Here is a 21,504-nt window from a genome sequence, read left to right as displayed (position 1 = left end):
ATGTAAGCACACTTAAACAGAGGCCTTGGCACACACTCTTTTGACGTTCGTAACTTCCTACCTCATTATAGTTATTTGAGTAAATAAATGCTGCTAGAAGTTCACTGATCTTTGTATCACTCATAACATACAGCCCAGGTCTCATACATGGTTGATAGCCAATGCACGCACATTGACTCAGTACTCGGATAGCCCCTAAGATACAGCTTGGCTTCATGCTGCCATATTTTCTGGGAATTCTGCAAGTGATGATAAGAACAGAATTGTGGGGAAACAGATTGCACTAACCTTGGTTAAGTCCCTGTACTTCTTGGATCCTCCATTTAAACATCTTTATCTTTTAAAAGGATAAAACTGACTATGATCTCCAAGATTCCTTGCAGCTCTAAAATCCATTTATCATACTCGGAACGCTGGTTAGCATTTACTGACCATTTAATGTGCCAGATTCCGTGCTCAGTTCTTTGGGTAGTTAGAAAATGTTAATCACAACAACCTTAAGTCTTAAGTCTAGGGCAAATTCATCCTGCCTGTGGTAGAGTTGAGTAGTTATGGTAGAAGCAGAGACAGTATATCCCCAAAAAACAAAGATGTTTACTCCCTGGCTCCTTTCAGGAAAAGTTTGATGATCTCTGGTCTAGCATAATGGGCTTCCCAAGTGGATTAGTGGAAAGAATCTGCCTGCCAATGCAGGAGATGAAGGAGAGACAGACTCAATACTTGGGTCAGGAGGATCCTCTGTAGGAGGAAACTACAACTCACTCTAGTATTCTTGCCTACAAAATCCCAAGGACAGAGGAGCCAGGCTGGCTACAGTCCATAGGGTTGCAAAGACTCAGACACAATTGAGCATGAATGCACACACGGCCTAGAATAATCTGCTGAGAGAGTGAGTGATCAGTCTCACCCAGTGTGATCAGTGACACTCAGAGTCTATGTTCCTTCCACCAGGCTCTGTGCTGCCCATTTATTATCTCACTCATTTAATCACTCACTCATCACACCTGATCTTTCAAACAGCAGCTCACAGGCAAGGATATGCCGGGGAAAAATGTTCAAGACCTCTGCAAGAGCAGCTGAGGAAATGTCAACCGTCGTCTCTGCGTGTGCATCTAGTTAAGAAAACGCCCATCTGGCCTCCCATAGCTAAAGGCCATGGAGTCACTTGCCCCACTAATTGAAAAATAAAGGGTGAAAAGATTTGCTTTCAACACAAACTTGAATGACTAAAATTACATCTTCATTATCTGAAGTGAGAGCTTGTGACTTGTCAACCTCCACCTGTTCTGGCAATGGGAAGAAACACCACAGAAATTTGCCTCTGGCTGGTCATCTCTTGACTGGCTAGCTACAACCCATTTTTAGAAAACCTGATAATTATAAAAATCTACCTGTTAATACAAATGCACCAGAGGTTTGTCACACATAATACAAAATTACCTGGTGCTTCAGGAACAAAGCGTTCAGCACAGAGAAATATGGAACTTAAGTAAAAATCTATTACAAATGCACAGAAATTAATGCAAATATCTCTGAGCTGATCAACAACACTGACTTGGGAAATGTAATGCATTTCCAAAGAGGAGTGATCATTAAATGGCCGTATTTGCAGAAACAAGTCACTTCTACAAAGAGGAATGACATAGAACATAGAACAATACTTTGAAAGTTGTGAAGCAGTTTATAAATGAGAGGGATTATACTTATTTCTACCTTTTGCATTGTTTTTGATCCTGACCACTAGTAACCTGAAACGATTCTTTCCCCACTCAAGCTGTGGGTTGTTACATAGTCACACCTGTGCAAATTCTGATTCCTACTTGGAAATATTCCTCCTTTTCAATGTCTCTATCCTGTGTGTGTGTGTTAGTCCCTCAGTCATGTCTGACTCTTTGCGACCAGGCTCCTTTGTCCATAGGATTTTCCAGGCAGGAACACTGGAGTGGGTTGCCATTTCCTTCTCCAGGGGATCTTCCCGACCCAGGGATCGAACCTAGATTTCCTGCATGGCAGGCGGATTCTTTACTGTCTGCGCCACCAGGGAAGCCCTTGTCTCTATCCTCAGGTCAGTTTAGTCCCTCAGTTCTGTGTGACTTTCTGCGACCCCATGGACTGCAGCACGCCAAGCTTCCCTGTCCATCACCAACTCCCATAGCTTGCTCAAACTTAGGTCCATCGAGTCGGTGATGCCATCCAACCATCTCCTCTTCAGTCATCCCCTTCTCTTCCTGCCTTCAATCTTTCTCAGCATCAGAATCTTTTTCAGTGAGTCAGTTCTTCACATCAGGTGGCCAAAATACTGGAGTTCAGCTTTGGCATCAGTCCTTCCAGGGAATATTCAGGACTGATTTCCTTTAGGATTGACTGGTTTGATCTCCTTGCGGTCCAAGGGACTCTCAAGAACCTTCTCCAACACCACAGTTCAAAAGCATCAGTTATTCAGTGCTCAACTTTATCTCTATCCTGGTGGTGGTGGTGGTTTAGTCGATAAGTCAGGTCCGACTCTTGTGACCCCATGGACTGTAGCCCACCAGGCTCCTCTGTCCATGGGATTCTCCAGGCAAGACTCCTGGAAGGGGTTGCCATTTCCTTCTCCATATCTCTATCCTACCTGGGTCCTTATTACCTTTATTTTGATGATGGCAACAGTGTGCTAATTAGTCCTTCCAAATTCAGTCTCTTGTCATACCAATTTATCCTACATGGCACTACCAGAGTAAACTAATTTTATTTTTAAGCTAATCATTTATTCATCAAGTGTGCATGATCATCTGTTGGTTACACTCCCAGCCATTGTTCTTGGAGCAAAAACAGATGTGATTTCTGACTAAGGCTGGCAGATTAACAAACCATGGGATACCCATTTAAATTTGGGTTACAGAAAAATAACCAAAAATATGTAGTATAAATATGTCCTAAATATTGCATGGGACATACTGATACTTCAAAATTTTAAAAAGATGGTCATTTATGTAAATATCAAGTTTAATTGGACATCTTGCATTTTGTTTTCTTAATCTCATGACCCTATCTGACCCCAGTGGAATGCTCAATCCATCTGGGGAAATAGCTATTGATCAAATAATCTTACAACTAAATGAGAAGCAGCAACAAGAGGAGAGTTCCAGAAGGTTATGAGAACCTTTATTTGGGGAATTTGAATTTCCCAAGGAAGTGGAATGAGGCCAAGATTTAATGAAGTTTGTGTTAGGAAATATAGTCAGAGATAAGCAGGGTGAAGGCTAGGGGTTAGTTTTTGTTCTAGTTACAGAGGGAATGGTGTGATCTGATTGGACTTCACCCTGTAGGCTGGGGGAAGCTTATGGGAGAATGGTGTGATCAGACTGGTACATGAGATGGATGGGGTATGGATAGAAGGGACGACCAGAGGATTAGTAAGGTCTGATATTTTCTTGGGTTCCAAAATCACTGTGGACAGTGACTGCACCCATGAAGTTAAAATTAAAAGATGCTTGTTCCTTGACAAACCTAGACAATATATTAAAAAGGAGAGACTTGACATTGCCTACAAAGGTCTGTATAGTCAGAGCTATGGTTTTTTCCAGTAGTCATGTACAGATGTGAGAGTTGGATAATAAAAATGGCTGAGCACCAAAGAAATGATGCCTACAAATTGTGGTGCTGGAGAAGATTCTTGAGAGTCCCTTGGACAGCATGGAGATTCAACCAGTCCATTCTAAAGGAAATCAACCCTGAATATTCAGTGGAAAGACTGATGCTGAAGCTGAAGCTCCAATACTCTGGCTACCTGATGCCAAGAACTGACTCACTGGAAAAGATCCTGATGCTGGAAAAGATTGAAGGCAGGAAAAAAAGGGGATGACAGAGGGTGAGATGGTTGGATGGCATCACCGACTCAATGGACATGAGTTTGAGTAAGCTCTGGGAGCTGGTGATAGACAGGGAGGCCTGGTGTGCTGCAGTCCATGGGGTCGCAAAGAGTTGGACACGACTGAGTGACTGAACAATGAAAAAGGTCCGTAAACGAGGTTGCTGCAACTATCCAGGTGACATGGTTGAAATTGCTGTGAGGATGGAAAGGATAGATCTCCATACTTTAAAAAGAGTTTGTAACCACACTGTAAGCCTTTGAGTGTAGGATCCACGTTTCAATTGTCCACTATAAAGCATAGCCCAGGTCCTTGCCTTGCTCATTATAAGTATTTAATGAGTGCCAAGTTCAGTGAAGGTGCATCACAATTCCCTAACTATGCTTCTGCAAGTGCTCTTTTCTTTGCTGTTCTCCTCTATCTTTTTACCAGAAATTCCCCACAAGATACTCAGTCATGCAAAGCAGGGCAGTGGACAGAAACTGGGTGTCAGTTTCTGCCCTGTCACTGAATACTTGAATGACTTCAGCCAAGACATTTACACTCCTTTAGTCCTGATTACATCAGCTTAAAAAAAAAAAAAGGTGGGGGGAGGGGGGGGACAAATAGCAATTCTACTACTTGTCCTCCTGCTGCATAGAGCTGTGGCAAGGATCAAAATAGATCTTGCATTTTCTCTGCGACAATGTAAAACATTCTATAAAAATCAAGTAACTTTACAAAAATATACCAAAACTATGTCAACCACAAGGCAGAACTGGCCAAAATGTTGAATACTGATTTCTTGTGCACTCTCTAAAATGGAATGAATTGAAAACATATCACCCTTTTGTACATAATACATAATTACCTGCTACACAGTACAAAATTTACTACATCATTGATTTAAAATGCATATTGAACACTTAATGTGTGCAAAAAAAACCAAAATTGTACTGGCCAGCCAGGGGAACTGAAGCCCAAACAATCACAGGAAAACAAATTGTCCTGCTCCTGAGAGTCATCCTTCTAAATGACATTTGGATACCTCCTTTTCTGGGCCGATTGTACATTTTTCTTCTCAAGGCAAGCCATCTTGAGTCAAGAGCTCCTTGGGTAGTTAATGGTGTCTTGTGATGAGCCTTAAAACTCTCCTCTCATTTTACTCTTGATTAAAAAGAAAGGGAGCTCAAGATCTAAGCCCTTGCCTGATTTATACTTCAATTTAATTTCTCCCTTTCTCTTTTTCTCTTTCCTTTCACTGGATGAAACCTTCCATGTAATTAGGCTTGAAAGCTCTCATCAAACCGTTTGATTGAACTGTGGCACACTGAGTTTCCCTTCCAGGCTGCCGGGGCAGAGAGAGAGTGGGGACCCAGATAGGGACCGGTGGCTGGGACGGACTAAGGACCGGGCTCTGTGATGATGGCGAGGAAGGAAACTCATGCGAGTGTCTGGAGTAACCTGGCTCTCAGGATCTTGGATCCTTCCTTGCTGATGTATTCCCTCAGCTGTACCAGAGACCATCTCAATCTCCTTACTCACGGCAAAACACGGGACACCTGGAAAGCTTTGGGCTCTAACACTACCTGTGGTGTAGCTCAGAGAGGACTAGTGTTTCCGTTTTAACTTGCCTCTAATCTGAAAAGTGTGATTTGGGAAGCCAGGCTGTCCAAGTTTCTCTGTATGAGAAACAATTTGATTGGAAAAGGTTGCTACAGACCTCTTCCTACTCCGTCGTTTGATAATTTCACACATGCAAAACAGCTTTTAAGGCCAATGAAGAACTTTCATCAGAATACTCCTTTAGGAGCATTGCCCCAGGGCCTGAAGAACATAGTGTTCAGGTGGTAGCTCTGTTTCTACGTGGCTGAGTGCCTTGTGCAGGGAAATAAAGGATCGCTATCTCAACACTATCTCAAAAGAGTGTTCTTTATGATAGCTGGTCTGAAAGTGAAAGTTGCTCAGTCGTGTCCAGCTGTTTGCGACTCCACAGATGTATAGTCCATGGGATTCTCCAGGCCAGAATACTGGAGTGGGTAGCCTTTCCCTTCTGCAGGGGATCTTCCCAACCCAGGGATCGAATCCAGGTGTCCCGCATTGCAGGCAGATTCTTTACCAGCTAAGCCACAAGGGAAGCCCAATAGCTAGGCTAATAGATTCAAAATAACTGACAGATGATTGGGATGGCAGTACATGCACATACAATGAGTCCCTGGCCTCTAAAACCCAATAAATAAATCACTTGAAAGACAGGGACTGGCTATGGAGGGCCAGGTCTCCAGGTGTCCATTCCTATCTCACACTAACACCATCCTTTCCTTAAATCATAACCAACATGTTAACATGAGCTCTGTGACGCAACACACTGGTGAATGACATCCGAGCTATAAGGGAGAGATACTGAAACATGTCTATGTCTACCATGTGCAGCAGGCCCAGGCCTCATGTCTGTTCTGTACGTTCCAGGTCAGGTACTAAGTAGGTTGCTCTCAAGGCCTTTATGCTACATCACACTTTTCAGTTCACACATTCACCCACATGTGTATGTACACATACATATCACTCAGTCTGAGAACCACTGACACTCTTGAAAGTCACTTCATTAGTTTATCCTCATAATTCACACACTTCTGCCATATGTATGTAGGTCCAGGAATAAAAGTACATTCAAAGGTGGTCTAATAAGAGTAAAGAGGTATCTTAGAAATCATCAAGATTGTGCCTGTTAGTCCTGACAGAAAGATGAATACCAAACTTGTCAAGATAAAGATGGCAGGTTACTTCAAGATTAATCACAATTCTCCCCTTTTGCAGGCAAGAACTAAAACCAGGAAGGTTGGTGGTCTGCTTAAAATTATAACTTGAGGAAAAACCTTTGTGACGGAAACTAAACTTCCTGATAAATGACTTTCTTACAGTGAATAAAAAATGAGGTGGGTGAATCACAAATGGCTCTGTTATCAATAGAAGTGTCCCTCACTCTCAGGCCCTTAATTGAATATGTAACCATTCCCTGCTAGCTGACTGTGGAACTTATCTGAATTTCCAAAGGCTGCTTCAGAAAGCACACATAATTTTCTATAATACAATAGGACTTGTGAACACAGGGATGTGTTCTGATCGGGTGTTCTCAATACCAGGGAACAGGTTGTATGTTTGCGAAGATTACTTGACCTAAAAGTTCAACATAGTTAGTCCTCTCCTCCTTGTCTGTGGGTCTCTTATCCACAGATTCAAAGAACATTGGATTGAAAATATTTGGGAAAAAAGTTCCAGAAAATTCAAAAAAGCCAAACTTGAATTTTCTGCGCAAAGGCAAAATTTGTATAGTATTTACATTGTATATACAACTATTTGCATAGCATTTACATTGCATTATATCCCTGGAGAGGGAAGTGGCAACTCACTCCAGTATTCTTGCCTGAGAAATCGCATGGACAGAGGAGTCTGGTAGGCTACAGTCCACAGGGTTGCAAACAGCTGGACCCGACTTAGCGACCAAACAACAGCAAAAACAACACATTGTATTCGGTGTTATGAGTAACCTTGGGGATGATTGAAATGATACAGGAGAATGTGTATGGGTTAAGGTAATATGCAAAAACTGCACTGTTTTATTGAAAGGACTTGAGTATCTGCAGACATTCATACCTCATGGGTGTCTTGGAACCAATCCCCATGGATATTGAGAGGAACTGTAGATTAAAGGGGTTAACTGCTAAGTGAGTGGAAAAACTTGAGGTAAATTGCTTAATTCTCTGAGACTCAATTTCTTTTCCTATAAATTCATAGTAGTAATGGGCATCTCTGGTAGCTCAGACAATAAGGAATCCACCTGCAATGCAGGAGTGAAAGTGCAAGTCGCTCAGTCGTGTCCGACTCTTTGCGACCTCGAGGACTGTAGCCTACCAGGCTCCTCCCTCCATGGGATTCTCCAGGCAAGAGTACTGGAGTGGGGTGCCATTTCCTTCTCCAGGGGATCTTCCTGACCCAGGGATCGAACCCGGGTCTCCCGCATTCCAGGCAGATGCTTTAACCTCTGAGCCACCAGGGAACCCAGGTTCAATTCTTGGGTCAGGAAGATCCCCTAGAGAAGGAAATGGCAACCCACTCCAGTATTCTAGCCCGGAGAATCCCATGGACAGAAGAATCTGGTGGGCTACAGTCCATGGGGTCACAAAGAGTCAGACGTGACTGAGTATTTTGTGCGTGTAATTTTAATAATGGTACCTACCATGAAGGATGTTGGTAAAGATTAAATGAATAAAGCTAAAGCATTTAGTTTAGTACCTGACTGTAATTTACAAGAAGCCCATACTTGGTCATTCAGATGACCAAAATACACTTCTCATATGTATTCATTCTTCATCCACACTTCTGGGATCACAGCTTTCAAAACCCCCAGAATTTTTGGTAAGCACCTTAGGAGCTGGGGTTAGGGGGAAGTGAGTAGGGCCAACCTGGTAATTAGAGGGTTGAAACTTTCAGTCCCACCCCCAACCTCCTAGAGGGGCTAGAGGTTGAATCAATCACAAATGGCCAATGTTTTAATCAATTATGCTAATGTAATGAAGTCTCCAAAAGACTGTTAAAGGAGTGGGTCCAGATGGGGAATACATGGAGAATTGGGGAGAGGGGCTCACCTGGAAAGGGCGTACCTTGCAGAGAATTAGATGTTCTAAGACCTTCAGGAGAGGGTCAGGTACATTCAAAGATTTGGGGAAAAAAGTGAATAATAATAATTATTATTAAAAATAAAGTAAATACAACTGCCATTTTTCTAAAAGCACAAAGATATCTCCTTTCTTGGGTTTATTTTTTCTAAGATTGAATTGACAGAAGTGAACACCCAAAGATGTCCATCAGAGTTCATGTCAAGAGATACACAATAATTGGTTCAAGGAAAAGATAAACAATAAAACCTTGACTATCTAAGTCACTCACAGGACCCTCCTCCCACCTAAACTATTCAGAAGGCCAAATTTTCCCAAGAGCTGAGATTTAACCCTTTAATCATCTTTTCAAACTTTTAAAAAATCAGAATGCTGCTAAAATTGACCAGAAGAATCCAGGAGAGTCTTGCTTTATCTATGAGCTAGTTGTTCAGTCCCTTGGACTGCAAGGAGATCCAACCAGTCCATCCTAAAGGAAATCAGTCCCGAATATTCATTGGAAGGACTGATGCTGAAGCTGAAACTCCAATACTTTGGCCACCTGATGCAAAGAACTGACTCATTTGAAAAGACCCTGATGCTGGGAAAGATTGATGGCAGGAGGAGAAGGGGACGACAGAGGATGAGATGGTTGGATGGCATCACCAACTCAGTGGACATGAGTTTGAGTAAACTCCGGGAGTTGGTGATGGACAGGGAGGCCTGGCATACTGCAGTCCACGGGGTTGCAAAGAGTCGGGCACGACTGAGCGACTGAACTGAACTGAGCTGAGTTGTTCACAAGGGCCTTTCAGCCTTTATTAAAACCAGGGCTTCAAAGCAATGGGCTTTATTCTATTAGTTATCACTTATAAAGAAGCCCCAAAGACGTTGCCACCTATCCCTACGTGCTCGTGATAAGTCTAGGACTTGAGACCTGGAATTAAGTGGATAATGGAAACACACTGAAATTGCTGACCTTTTGTCTACAGCCACTGAAGCAAGGCCAAGCCTGGGGAAGACTAGTTTCTCCTTGCTAGTCATTGCCCCTACTGCAAAGACAAGTATCTCCCCACGTCCACATTCCTGAAGCTGACAGACACACCAGTGCACTTTGGCAAGTCTTGCGTGCTCCTCATAAAAGGAGTTCTTTGTATGGCAACTGCAAATTTTAAAAAGGGCTCATTTCACCTGGGTGTCATGGGCTGATTATTCCTTCCTCCTTGTTTGAGCTCTGCAGACAGCCAGATCCTGCCTAGCTCCTCCTCCTTCCCTTCTTTGACAACATCAAATGCCAAAGGTGCAAAGCAAATAAATGTTAAGTAAAACACCGACACTGGTTCAGTTTAATGCTCTGCTCTGTCAACTCGCTCCACTGCCTAGCAACCGTGGTGGCTCACCCCAAGTTCATTTTCATTTTAATGTGCTCCACACAGAAAAGCCACCTAAATAGATACCCCCAGTTCTGAAGCATATAATCTCTAAACTACAGGAACGGGCGGATCATTTCCATTAGTTTCTTCTGTAGCGAAAACCACAATTTGCACCCAAAGTGTGTAATTATATTCAAATTCTGAAAGACTGCCTCGGAAACAGTTGAAATTCATAGTTTGGGGGAAAGACACTCAGGAGTAGATACCATTATGGTTTAATGTGGGAAGGGGGAGTGACAGGAATATTCCAAAACAGTAAAAAGAATTAAAAAAAAAAAAGGGGGGTGAGGACAGTATCTGAGAAAAGGTGGCTTTCAGGATTCTGGAGGTTTTATGTTCAGAGCTACTCAACTGTGAGTGACCAAGGGGAGGGGACCAGGACAAAGAAGGTGTCCCTGAGCAATACCTGAGTTGTGGCTTCAGATGGAAAACAGGCACAGGTGAGTACACAGGCCATTTCCCACCTGCTTTCAGGACATGAGACCCAACCAGGAGAGGACATGTCTCCTGGCATGGGAACCAGCCTGAATCTGAGCCCTTTCTCACACTAAGGTCTCCCATACAGAATACCTGTCAGCTACAAATTGACACTTGCCATTGAGACTTGCCATCTACCTCCACAAAGATTAAATCATGAGCTGCTACAGCTGCTGATTTCAACACTCTCTGAAAGGATTTCAGGGTGGGGAGCAGCAATGAGGCATTCTGTGCTCAGAGGAGCCTGGCGGAACAGGTCTTCAGATAGTCTGACATTCTCAGGAGCCGGTGTTACAAGTCCAGTGCTTCTATCTCCTCCCATCTAGAAAAGCATGGTGACACGTGCTTCTTGTGACTAGCAGTCATTTTCATGAGACTGGCAGAAACTTTCTGGAAAAATATGTGCTTGATCGCCTGTATTCTCCCTTTACCAAAATCACACACATACTGACCATTCCCCCAGAGTTTCTCAGAAATATCTGAGATGCTGATTCCAGGGCTGTACTCCTCATTTTGCATGCCATGCCAAGTCGCTTCAGTCCTGTCTGACTCTCTGCAACCCTATGACTTTAGTCCACCAGATTCCTCTGTCCATGGGATTCTCCAGGCAAGAAAACTGGGGTGAGTTGCTATGCCTTCCTCCAGGGGATCCTCCTGACCCAGGGCTCCTGCCTGCCAATGCAGGAGTTGTCAGAGACTTGGATTTGATCCCTGGGATGGAAAGATACCCTAGAGAGGGGCATGGCAACCCACTCCAGTATTCTTGCTTGGATAATCCCATGGACAGAGGAGCCTGGCAGGCTATGGTCCACGGGATCACAAAGAGTCAGACACAACTAAAGTGACTTAGCACACATACTCCTCGTTTTGACCCCAAATAAAACTTAACTCACAACTCTCACACTGTACATATTGTTTTAAGTCAACATACCCAAGAATCACACCTCTTAGCACAAAGCCAGATACCTATTAAAAGAATATATAGGAAACATTAATTTTTACAAAGGCCAGAAAAATCCAATGCTGTCAGAATCCATTCCTACAGGACTTCGTCTGGTTAAGGAGAAGAGGGCAACAGAGGATAAGATGATTGGATGGCATCATTGACTCAATGGACATAAATTTGAGCAAACTCTGGGAGATAGTGGAGGAGATGGAAGCCTGGCATGCTGCAGCCCATGGGGTCACAAAGAGTTGGACATGAGTTGGTGACTGAACAACAAGGGACATCAATCTGAAGCAAAGCATCTTGGGGAGATGAGAAGTCAGCCTCTATGTTGTAGAGTAAAAGACGGGTGATGGATGTCACATCATATTGCCCAGGTTCCCACATGATTCTGATACTGACTGATGCCCTTGGCTAAGACCCCACTTTGGCCATATGGGACATCAGGTGATCAGATAATCCCTAAGCTCGCTGCATTTGTTGTCTACTTCTTGAGATGATGGGCTTCCTAGGAGAGCAAAAAGGTCAAGAGCTCTGTAGTCAGAACCAGCTCTGAAGCCTGGATCTATCCCCAGCCTACTTTGGTCCTACTTAAGCTCTCTGAGTCTCATCATTTTTATTTATGAAGTGGGAGTAACCTTATTAGGGTCAAGGATTGTGAGGATTAAATGAAACCATATATATAAGGCATTGGAAGAGAGCCTGGCACACAAGAGGTGTGCATGAGATGCTGGCGTGTGATCCGAGCAACTCTTTCTCAAAACTCTAAGTAGAAATAAACCACCTGTTCTTTATAAACTCGGTTGTCATTCTGCCCCCTGCCCTGATAACGGTTAAACACAGCAGAGCATTTTAAACACAACGCAGAGCTCCTTTCTAGTACTGAAAAGGTATGTTTAAATGAAAGTGGCATTCTTTCTGTCTCAGCATGACTCTTTACTGAAGTTGGATCACGGGCTTTATAACATCACAGCGAGCCCCCCTTGTACATTATGCTGCTTCTATCAGAGGGGAAAAGAGAAAACCCGGCTGCAGCTTTGGCATAAGATAGTATCAGAGTCAAGAAAACAGAGCTATAAAATACTGGCAGACCTACGGAACTTAGACAGGTTGAAGATACACAGTGGGGTCTTTAAAGATGTACAGATTGGAGAATCATGCCATCCTAGTGCTGAGATCCATTTGGGGAGATCATTTCACTCAACCCTAGTATCGTACAAATGAGGGAAAAATGAAAAGGACAATTTTCCTCAGCTACAGTATTAACACTCAAACACACTACATGCGACACAGAAAACTATGGGTAAGAGAAAGGAGAATACAGCTTAGAAAATCAACATGTCTAAATGTCTAAGTGATAACAGATTAATACATTTTTAAAAAAATGCCATATCCAGAGTCACAGAGTCAGGGAGAAAGCAAGGAGTAAAATCTATGATCAGCACAATATCCCTTCCATAAGAATTCTGGTTCCAAATTTGGGATCTATAGTCCACTCTAAGGACTCCACCATAAAAATACACTCTCAACTTCTCTATGACCTTTGAGTCCTGGTAAGGAAATGTTTCAGAAATGACATTAGAAGAAGTTTTCCACTTCCAGATCTGAAAATAGTTGTTTAAAAAGACCTGTTTTTTCCCCTCATATAAGCTAGATTAAACACTCTAGTTTTTGATGGATATGGAGCAGTATATAGTGGTATTTAAATTCTGCACAAGTTTGCTAGAGAAGAAGGTCCAGTTCTAAATTCCCAAAATGGTCTCAGAATATTTCCTGGAGGCCTCTCCCCTTGTGCTTCACTGAGCTTCTAAACCATTTGCTATAATTTGTTATTCTAGGCTAAAATTCGCCAGCATAGATTTATACCTAAGAAGACAGTTACCAAGAGGAGCAAGATGACCCCACGTGCTATCTTCTTTTAGTGCCATAAACAAGGAAGTACATGGTAAGATTTTTCTCCTATTTCCCTTTCCTTGCCTTGGAGGCAGAAAGTGTTGCTACAGATAAGAAATGAAGAAAGCCAGTACTTACATGTTGTTAACTTCAATCTACCAACCTGCAAATAGTCAACACTGAAGCTGGATTTTATGCAAAGAATTGAAAGAGTATTATCATTAATCTATTCCCATAACATGTTTCATCTGTACACAGAAATTAAGGAAAGCACAACTTGTTTAATTTTTCATACGATTCTGTGATACGTGTACGGTAAGTATTATTAATGCTATTCCCAGTTAAAAGATGAAAATACTGAGTCTTAATCAAGTCAACTGACTTATCGAAGGCTCCCAAGCGACAGGCAAAGACTGAGACCTATTTCCTCCAACTCTAATCTTGTAGTGACTGTTCCCAAACCCACCTAACAGTACCCTGCACCTCAGAAGTGCATCATCATCTACCTGTCAACCTTATTAGCACACGTTCTCAAAATCATTTTTCAGAAATACATGAATACAAAAAGAAAATTCATTCCCTTTCCCCAAAGAGGTGAATATGTTGCTTGGGATTTATATCAGCAAGGGCATAATAACTGCAACATATTTTCTCAATTGTCTCCCATGAAATATACAGTTTCCTTCATGTGAATTTAAAATACAGTTTCATGAAAGAAATTCAATGCAAAAACACCGAAATTGACATAGTTTTAAATGGACATACTTTTTTCCAAATATTCATAAAAGTATTCATACTTATTAAATTCATTTCTTCTTCACTGAAGGGTGAGGTGTGCAAACAGTTGGCAATATGTGTCTTGAGAGAGGAAAAGAGTGAGTCACCATAGCTGATTAAAGGGAGTCCCTGGAAGAGAAGGGGTGTCAGGCCTGGATGGCAGCTGGTCTCAGCAGAGAGCCCTGGAGGGTGGGCACTGAAGTCTGTCTACAGAGCATGTGTCTGGAGTCAGGCAGGATCAGCCAGTGTGCACAATCAAGGTGGAGGCTCCGTCACACGAAACAAAGAGAAAAGCAAACACAAGTTTCACTAAAGTCACTGGTGTTGCTGTCTCCATATATGTAAGTAGGATTCTTCCCAAGGAGGTTCCATCTTATCAGTTTTGTAAATCGCTACCATTGTCATCGAAGATTTACTTTTCCCATTGTAAAAGTCTGACTTCCCCGGAGATGCTCTGCACAGTACATGTTTACTTTACAATAACTGGATCCTGGGGGTGGGGAAGGAGGAGTACTATGAGCTGACCTGTATGCCCCACAACATTCATATGTTGAAGCCTAGACCTCCAGGACTTCAGATCATGACTATATTTGGAGGAAGGGCCTTTAAAGGGGTACATGCATACATGCATGCACTCTTGGTCATGTCTGACTCTTCACGACCCCATGGACTGTAGCCCACCCGGATCCTCTGTCCATGGGATTCTGCAGGCAAGAATACTGGACTGGGTTTCCACTTTCTTCTCCAGGGGATCTTTCCCACCCAGGGATTGAACATTTGTCTCTTGAGTCTCCTGCAATGGCAGGAGACTTCTTTACTGCTGAACCACCTGGGAAGCTCATTTAAAGGGGGTGATTAACTTAAAATGGGGCTCTGAGTGAAACTTAATCCACTCTGACCAGTATCCTTATCAGCAGAGGAAATTCGGACACACAAGGAAACATCAGAGATGAGTGAACACGGAGGACAGACCCCGGAGGGGACTCAGCAAGAAGGCGGCCGTCTGCAAGCCAAGGAGAGAGGCCTCAGAAATCAAGTCTGCCAAAACCAAAAGGTTGGACTTCTAGCCTCCAGATCTGTGAGAAAATACATTTCTGTTGTTTAAGCTACCCAGTCTATGATTTTTTTTTTATGGCGGCCCTAACAAAATAATATAAGAAAGGAAGTATGATTACGTTCAAGTTTTATCTTAAGAAATTTGCCTCTCTCCCTGATTACACAGGGTTCTAGTGAAAAAAGCTTTCTGAGGTCTGATCAATTCACTCATTAAAATGTAAAGCACAATATGTTATGTCTTCCAGACAACAAAACAATAAAGATCTTACTACTGAATTTCAGCCATCAGCCAGTTCGGTAAAGGGTTTATTTTTCCTGAAAAGGAACTGTTCCAATTTCCTCTTCTCTTTTCCTTAGGATATGGCAGCCCTCACCTCCATAGCCCACTCCGACAAAGATTTATATTAAAAGTCCTAAAGAAATATACACTAGGATAGTATAATCCTCCTACACTGGCCTTTCAAGAACAATTTAATCTCCAGAGCAACCACTTGCCAGCAAACTTTAGAGACACCAAACAAAGCATCTAGAGAAGAGAGAGAAAGAGAAGCCAATTTAATTAATTCATCACTAAGGCCAAAGACATATAAATCTTACCATTTTATCTGTCAACCAACACTCTGAATTATTCAGCAATCTGAATCCCAAGAAGGGAGGGAGAAAGAAAATGGTTAGAAAGCAGCTGGCTGAGCAATAGAAAGTGCTAAACAGATCAGAGCAAAACAAGCCCCAAGTCTGGAAAAACTTCAGAGATCGAACTGTGTGACAATGAATGAGAAGCATCATTTCCTACAAGAAAGACTCCTGGCTAATGGATCACAAGGGAGACTACTACCACCACCTTTGCTAAGATGATTCAAAGAGGACTTACCTACACACACAGACACACACACAGAGACACACACACAGACAGACACACACAGACAGAGACACACAGACACAGAGACACACACACAGAAACGCAGAGACACACAGACACACACACAGACAGACATACACACAGAGACACACACACAGACAGACAGACACACAGACAGAGACACACAGACACAGAGACACACACACAGAAACACACAGACACACAGACACACACACAGACACAGACACACACACAGAGACACACACACAAAGACACACACAGACATACACACACACAGAGACACACAGACACACACACACACAGAGACACACACAGACACACACAGACACAGAGATACACACACAGAAACACACACAGACACAGAGACACACACAGACACACAGACAGACAGACACACACAAACACACAGAGGTTTCTGGTCAAGAGGCTTTCTTCTAATACCTTGCGGTGTATTTTTTTCTTTTACAAAAAAACTGAGTTTTATGCCCCCAAATGCCTAAAGAGCCAGAAAGCTCTGCTATTTTGTGGAAAGCAAAGTAGAAGTCACATATTAAGTACACCTAGGCTCCTAAGAGCACACTTTTTTTAAACTGTAAGTACTGAGACACTTTTAAGTGGAGGCGCATTGGACTTCTTAAAGGTGGGAGAGAGGGAAAAGACACATAAAACTATACGTCCCATGCACGCTCAGTCGCTAGGTCGTATCCCACTCTTTGCAGCCTCATGGAAGCCAGCCTGCCTGGGTCCTCTGTCCATGGGATTTTCCAGGCAAGAATACCGAAGTGAATGGCCATTTCCTTCTCCAGTTATATGTCCCATAGCACTAAATTACCTAGGAGCTTCAACAAGCATGACATAGAAGTGTGAAAATAAAGATGAGAAAGAAAAATACCTGAAGGGATATTTTGAATAACAGAATACTGTAAATTTGCATTTCACAAGGGATGTGTAGATTTCATACTAGTTAATTTGGTTGGGTATCTGGATCCTTGTCCCATCCCTCCTATTTTTGAAATTTATACAAGCATTTATCTTTCACAGATGATCCAAATACTTCTGAAATTATTCCATGCTGAACAATACAATGTCATATTTAGTTTTCTATCCTTAGCAGGTTACACACAGCCTAGCACATAGTAAATACCCAATAAATGTTAGTTCAGTAGAAGACAGCACGTAAGGAAGCAACAAGCCTCAGAGAAGGGACTGAGTAATGGGTGAAAGCTTACTAGACTCCAAGTGAGAAGAGAGTTCATTCTATTCAGAGACACAATTTTCACCTAAAACTATTTTGCATACTCCAGCAGGGGTGAGCTTCTTAGTCTTCCCAGCTTATAAAGGAGCTCAGCCCACTCTAGGCTGCCCTGGGATCAAGATTTTAGGCAAAATCTATACATAGTAAATTTTTTAAAGAACAGAATCAAACCTGGGTAGACGATCAGCTGTTTGGAGGATTTCTCTTTCTTCCATCTGTTTTTGTGTGAGTTTCACTATAGGATAGGAGGTTTTAGACAAAGGGGGTGCTCATTAACAGGGCAGATCTGAGGACCTCCAGCTTCTCAGGAAATGGACAAAGGGAACAAGGGTAGAATAAAAAAAAAATAAAAGAAAGAAAAAAAACATCTCCTTGAGTCCAGAGACCATTATTGGACTCAAGGTCCTAGTATTCATTTATACCAGAATGAAGGACATTCACTTCCTCACAGACAGTAGAAACGGCTGCTTTTAACTCTGGAATCAGGTTGGAGGAAACTGTGAGTAACAACCATTAGCCTCCTACCACCTCCATCCAAAACATTTTTGAAAACAACTGCTGATAGCTAAGGCTTTGTCTTGGATGAGGGGGAAAGCAAGGGTACTCCAAGTAAGAATGAGGGACATTAAGGAAGCACTGAGGGGTCTTCTGGTGCTTTCAGGCAGAAGAGGGCACAGCTTAGACATGGGATTGAAGCCAGAGTTTGGGGTGTCTTGTTGCTTACTGCTTCTCTTCATTTCAAGTCCCAAAATATGAATTAAACATGCAAGGAGCCTGCCTAATATAGATGCATCCAGTCTTCAAGCCCAGATCAATGGGATGGGACTTCAGGATTGAAAGGAGATATATAAAGAGTTGATTTTGTGAGCTTCCTTGTCTTCAGTCATGCTAGATTCTTAAGTTCACTGCATTCTACAGCTCTGATGGGAACTGAGGACCTTTTCTAGGATCTCTACTCATTTACTTACTTGGTTCTCCTTTTTCTGGGGCGCCAAATCTTATCAGATGTAGGTTAATGAGAAAGTAGACTGGGAACCAGTTAAGAAGATTTAGAGAGTCCTGAGCAACCAATCAGGGAAGAAATCAAGTAAACAGAGAAGAGTTGTGCTTAACCTGTGCTGGGCTCAACTCCTCTAGGCCCCTCAGCTGACTGAGAGAGGAAGGGGGCAGAGCCAAGGGGACAGGAAGAGATTGACAGATTTAAGAATCCCAGGGAAGTACTGCACATTCCCTCACTTAATTACTTGCTGCTTTTAACTGTTTATATCCCGAACAGAAAGTATAGAGACCCTGCTAGCCTATATAACCTCTAACAAATGCATATCTTCATCTCCCTGCTGATAATTTACACTAATTAGCAAAATTTAGCTAATTATCGCTGAGCATTTCCGTGTTTAATCATGGCTATTAGTAATAGTCTGTCTGGCTTCCTCCATCTCCCACCCCTCTCTTTTCCTTTCTCACCCTTTACAATCCCACCCCCCCACTGCCAGTCCCTCTCCTCCTTAGAAACTGAGTTTTTATTTCCATGAAATTGCTTTTGCCTTTTTGGTGACTGTGGCTCTTTCCTCTCCTATGTTTTTTTTTTTTTTTTTTTCTTTTCTGAAAGCCTACACCAAAACCCAGCAGGAATTACAGAGAAAACAGCAACCAGATCAAGATCAAGCATTCCCTCCTCCCCACCACCTCCTCTCCACCAACCAGGACAAGCTCTGAGCCGCTTGAGGACTCCATCAAATAAAATGTAAAGAAAGAATCAGAGCGAGAGGACGTGCTGGCATTTTCTCCATGTGCTTCCACTTAACACTACAGCCAGCACTGTACAGAGCAGGAACCCAGGGCCTGGAGGCGGTGGGAAGAACGGACGTTCCCAGTGGGGTCTGGATGTGACAGGTCTTCAAAATACACGCTAGGGCAGGGGACCTCCAGGGCGGTTCGCTCTCGCTGCTCCCCAAAGGGCTGCTCCTGCAGGTGGGCTCTGTGATCCCTGGTCTCCTCGCCGTCAGAGTGGAGTGCATAGTACACAAATAACGAAGCTCTCGTCTTCAGAACAGTTTACTACAGCAAGCGCCACCCTCCGCGGCAGACATCACCCTCTCTCTTCAGAGGTAGCCTGCTCAAAGCTGAGTTGTCATTTTAAGAGCCAGAGATCTCCTCTTTCACTCGCTATGCAAGGAGGGTCGTTTAGAGCAAAACACATCACACTTGCATGGTGTGAACAAGCCCACCCATACTACCCTTAGTGGAAACAAATTCCCATCAGAGGGAGATTGAAGTGGCAACAGTTTACACTTCGGTAAATTATAAATGGACTTTGCCTTATCTTATGCATTGCCTCCTCCTAGGTAGTTAGCAATATTAGGGGTACAATTTTCATCATAGCTGCTCTCTCCATCTGACATGTGGACAAACTTAAAGCTGTGCACATGAACAGTTTAATAACCACTGGTTATTAAAAAAAATATTTTCTGCCTCTCTACACTCAGCTACTTTCCCCCACTCCCCAACCTTAACCACTTTATAGCAGTTCAATCAACTTCAGGCTGAAGACATAAGGATTCCTGCTGCCTGCTATTTTCCCAGGACTAGTTCTCCAACAAGATCAGAGAGAAGAAGGGTAAAAACAAGGTGAATGAATGGATTCTCAAAAGTGCAGCACTAGGGACTTATCTGATAAGTTGCCTGCCATCTGTTGGGTGAAGGAAGCAGAGGGTTCCAAAGAGGAGAATACCAGTGCTTGTGCAGCCCTGAATAAGCAAGCCAGCCCAGGTGGGGAGGACCCATTAGAGAAAATGGGAATGGGGCAGAAAACACCAGCTTATAGGGGAAATTGGGCATTTTCTTCCCTCATGCACATGCGATGCTTTTCATGATTTTCAATCCATTTTTTTTTCATATTCTTTTCCCACCCTTAACATTACCTGAAAGGCGAGTGGGTTACAGAATTGCTATGCCCCATTAAAAGGATAAAGAGCAGAGAGACCCACCGTGCCCTCCTCGAAGGGAAACAGGGGAGCGATAGATAGAAATAGGCACTGAGTGATGCTTGCTGCCATGGAAATGGTGCTCGTGCTGAGAGTGAGACCCCGGCGAGGAGGAGGAGGAGGCTACATTAGAGGAACTCCACACAGAGCTGACGATACATCCCCAGAAAAGGGACCAGATCCCAAGCGTCCAGGCCGGCCGGCGAGGAGGGTTCCGTCTCGCGTGGATTCTCAGGTGCATGGTCAACGCACAGGACCACCACGGATGGGCAGTTTGAATTCCAGCCAGTGAGGAATAATTAAGTTCATGATGCCCAGGGGCCCATCATAGCAGGAGGAATACTCGCCCGGATTTTGGAAAACAGGGAAGGAATAAGCGTTTTCAAGACAGATGATGGGGGGAAAAACTACTTAAAAGAAAAAAACAAACATATAAGGCAAAAGCTCCCCTTTCTTGGAGCTGAAATTTACGATGCCGAAATACACCCAGGTATAGCAACCCTCCTAGGGAGCCCCGGAATGCCACACATGTCAGGGGAGGCCCTTCGCAGCTCCTCCTGGTCTCCGCGGGGCACCTCGGGTCGGATGACTTAACTGCACACTCCGGGAAGCCACACGGAGGGAAGGTGGAAATGAAGGAAGAAGAGGAGACGGCAGGAGACCCAAGTAGGTTCAGCTTAGTTTATCCCAACATCCGAGCAGTTTGAACATTTTTTTCCCCCAACTTGGCGAGCGATGCAATGCAGAACTCCCAGGAAAAGGAGGGCTGCAGATGCTGAGAGTTCTTCGCGGGGTCCTCGGAGACTCGGTGGAAGGGCTCCGGGAGGCGGAGGCTGTGAACCCTGCGAGTTCTGGAAGAGCGCCACGGAGCAGCCGCCTGCGGGCCGGGTGTCTCAACGGGATGAAAAGGCAACAGCCACCGGAGGAAGATAGGAACAAGAACGACCGGAGAGAGAGAGAAGAGGAGGAGGAGGAGGAACCCAGCGCGGAGCGGCCACCCAAACCGACGTGGCCCGGGCGCAGAGAGGCGGGGCGGGAGAGCCGCGAAGGCGCCCGAGGAGGTGCCCGGCGGGCGGCCGAGTTGGCCGGGAGGCGGGCGGGCGCCTGCAAAGCGCGCGGAACCGGGAGGCACAGGTGAAGCGAAGCGAGGAGTTGGGGCGCCAGATTCACGAATGGGCAAGTCGTATGCAAATAGCGCACTCCCGAGAGCAAATCAGGGCAGCCCGAGCGCTCGGCCGAGGGACTGGCTGGCTCGGAGGGAGGAGGGGCCCGAGCGCCCCGGAATCCCGGCCCTCCCCATTCAAGTGCACGCTGGTCT

General features: G+C 43.9%; 1 protein-coding gene across 28 annotated transcripts in view; it reads right to left on the bottom strand.

Annotated features, from left to right (window-relative positions):
* NRXN3 (neurexin 3) overlaps positions 1 to 21,504 on the bottom strand; it is a 1,811,822-nt gene that overhangs the window by 583,587 nt on the left and 1,206,731 nt on the right. The window contains exon 1 of one of the 28 annotated variants that reach the window (XM_027552570.1): positions 20,190 to 21,252. The exons of 22 other annotated variants lie outside the window; for them this stretch is intronic. In XM_027552570.1, coding sequence (XP_027408371.1) covers positions 20,190 to 20,427 — 238 coding nt within the window. In that variant the 5' untranslated portion in view covers positions 20,428 to 21,252. Of the gene's footprint in view, positions 1 to 20,189; positions 21,253 to 21,504 lie in introns of those variants that run through there. 5 more of the 28 variants (XM_027552573.1, XM_027552568.1, XM_027552567.1 and 2 more) reach the window with 5 other exon arrangements.

Source organism: Bos indicus x Bos taurus, chromosome 10, assembly GCF_003369695.1.
Source record: "Bos indicus x Bos taurus breed Angus x Brahman F1 hybrid chromosome 10, Bos_hybrid_MaternalHap_v2.0, whole genome shotgun sequence".
NCBI lineage: Eukaryota > Metazoa > Chordata > Mammalia > Artiodactyla > Bovidae > Bos > Bos indicus x Bos taurus.
Note: the sequence above shows the minus strand (reverse complement) of the source record. Positions and strands in the feature narration are given on the sequence as shown.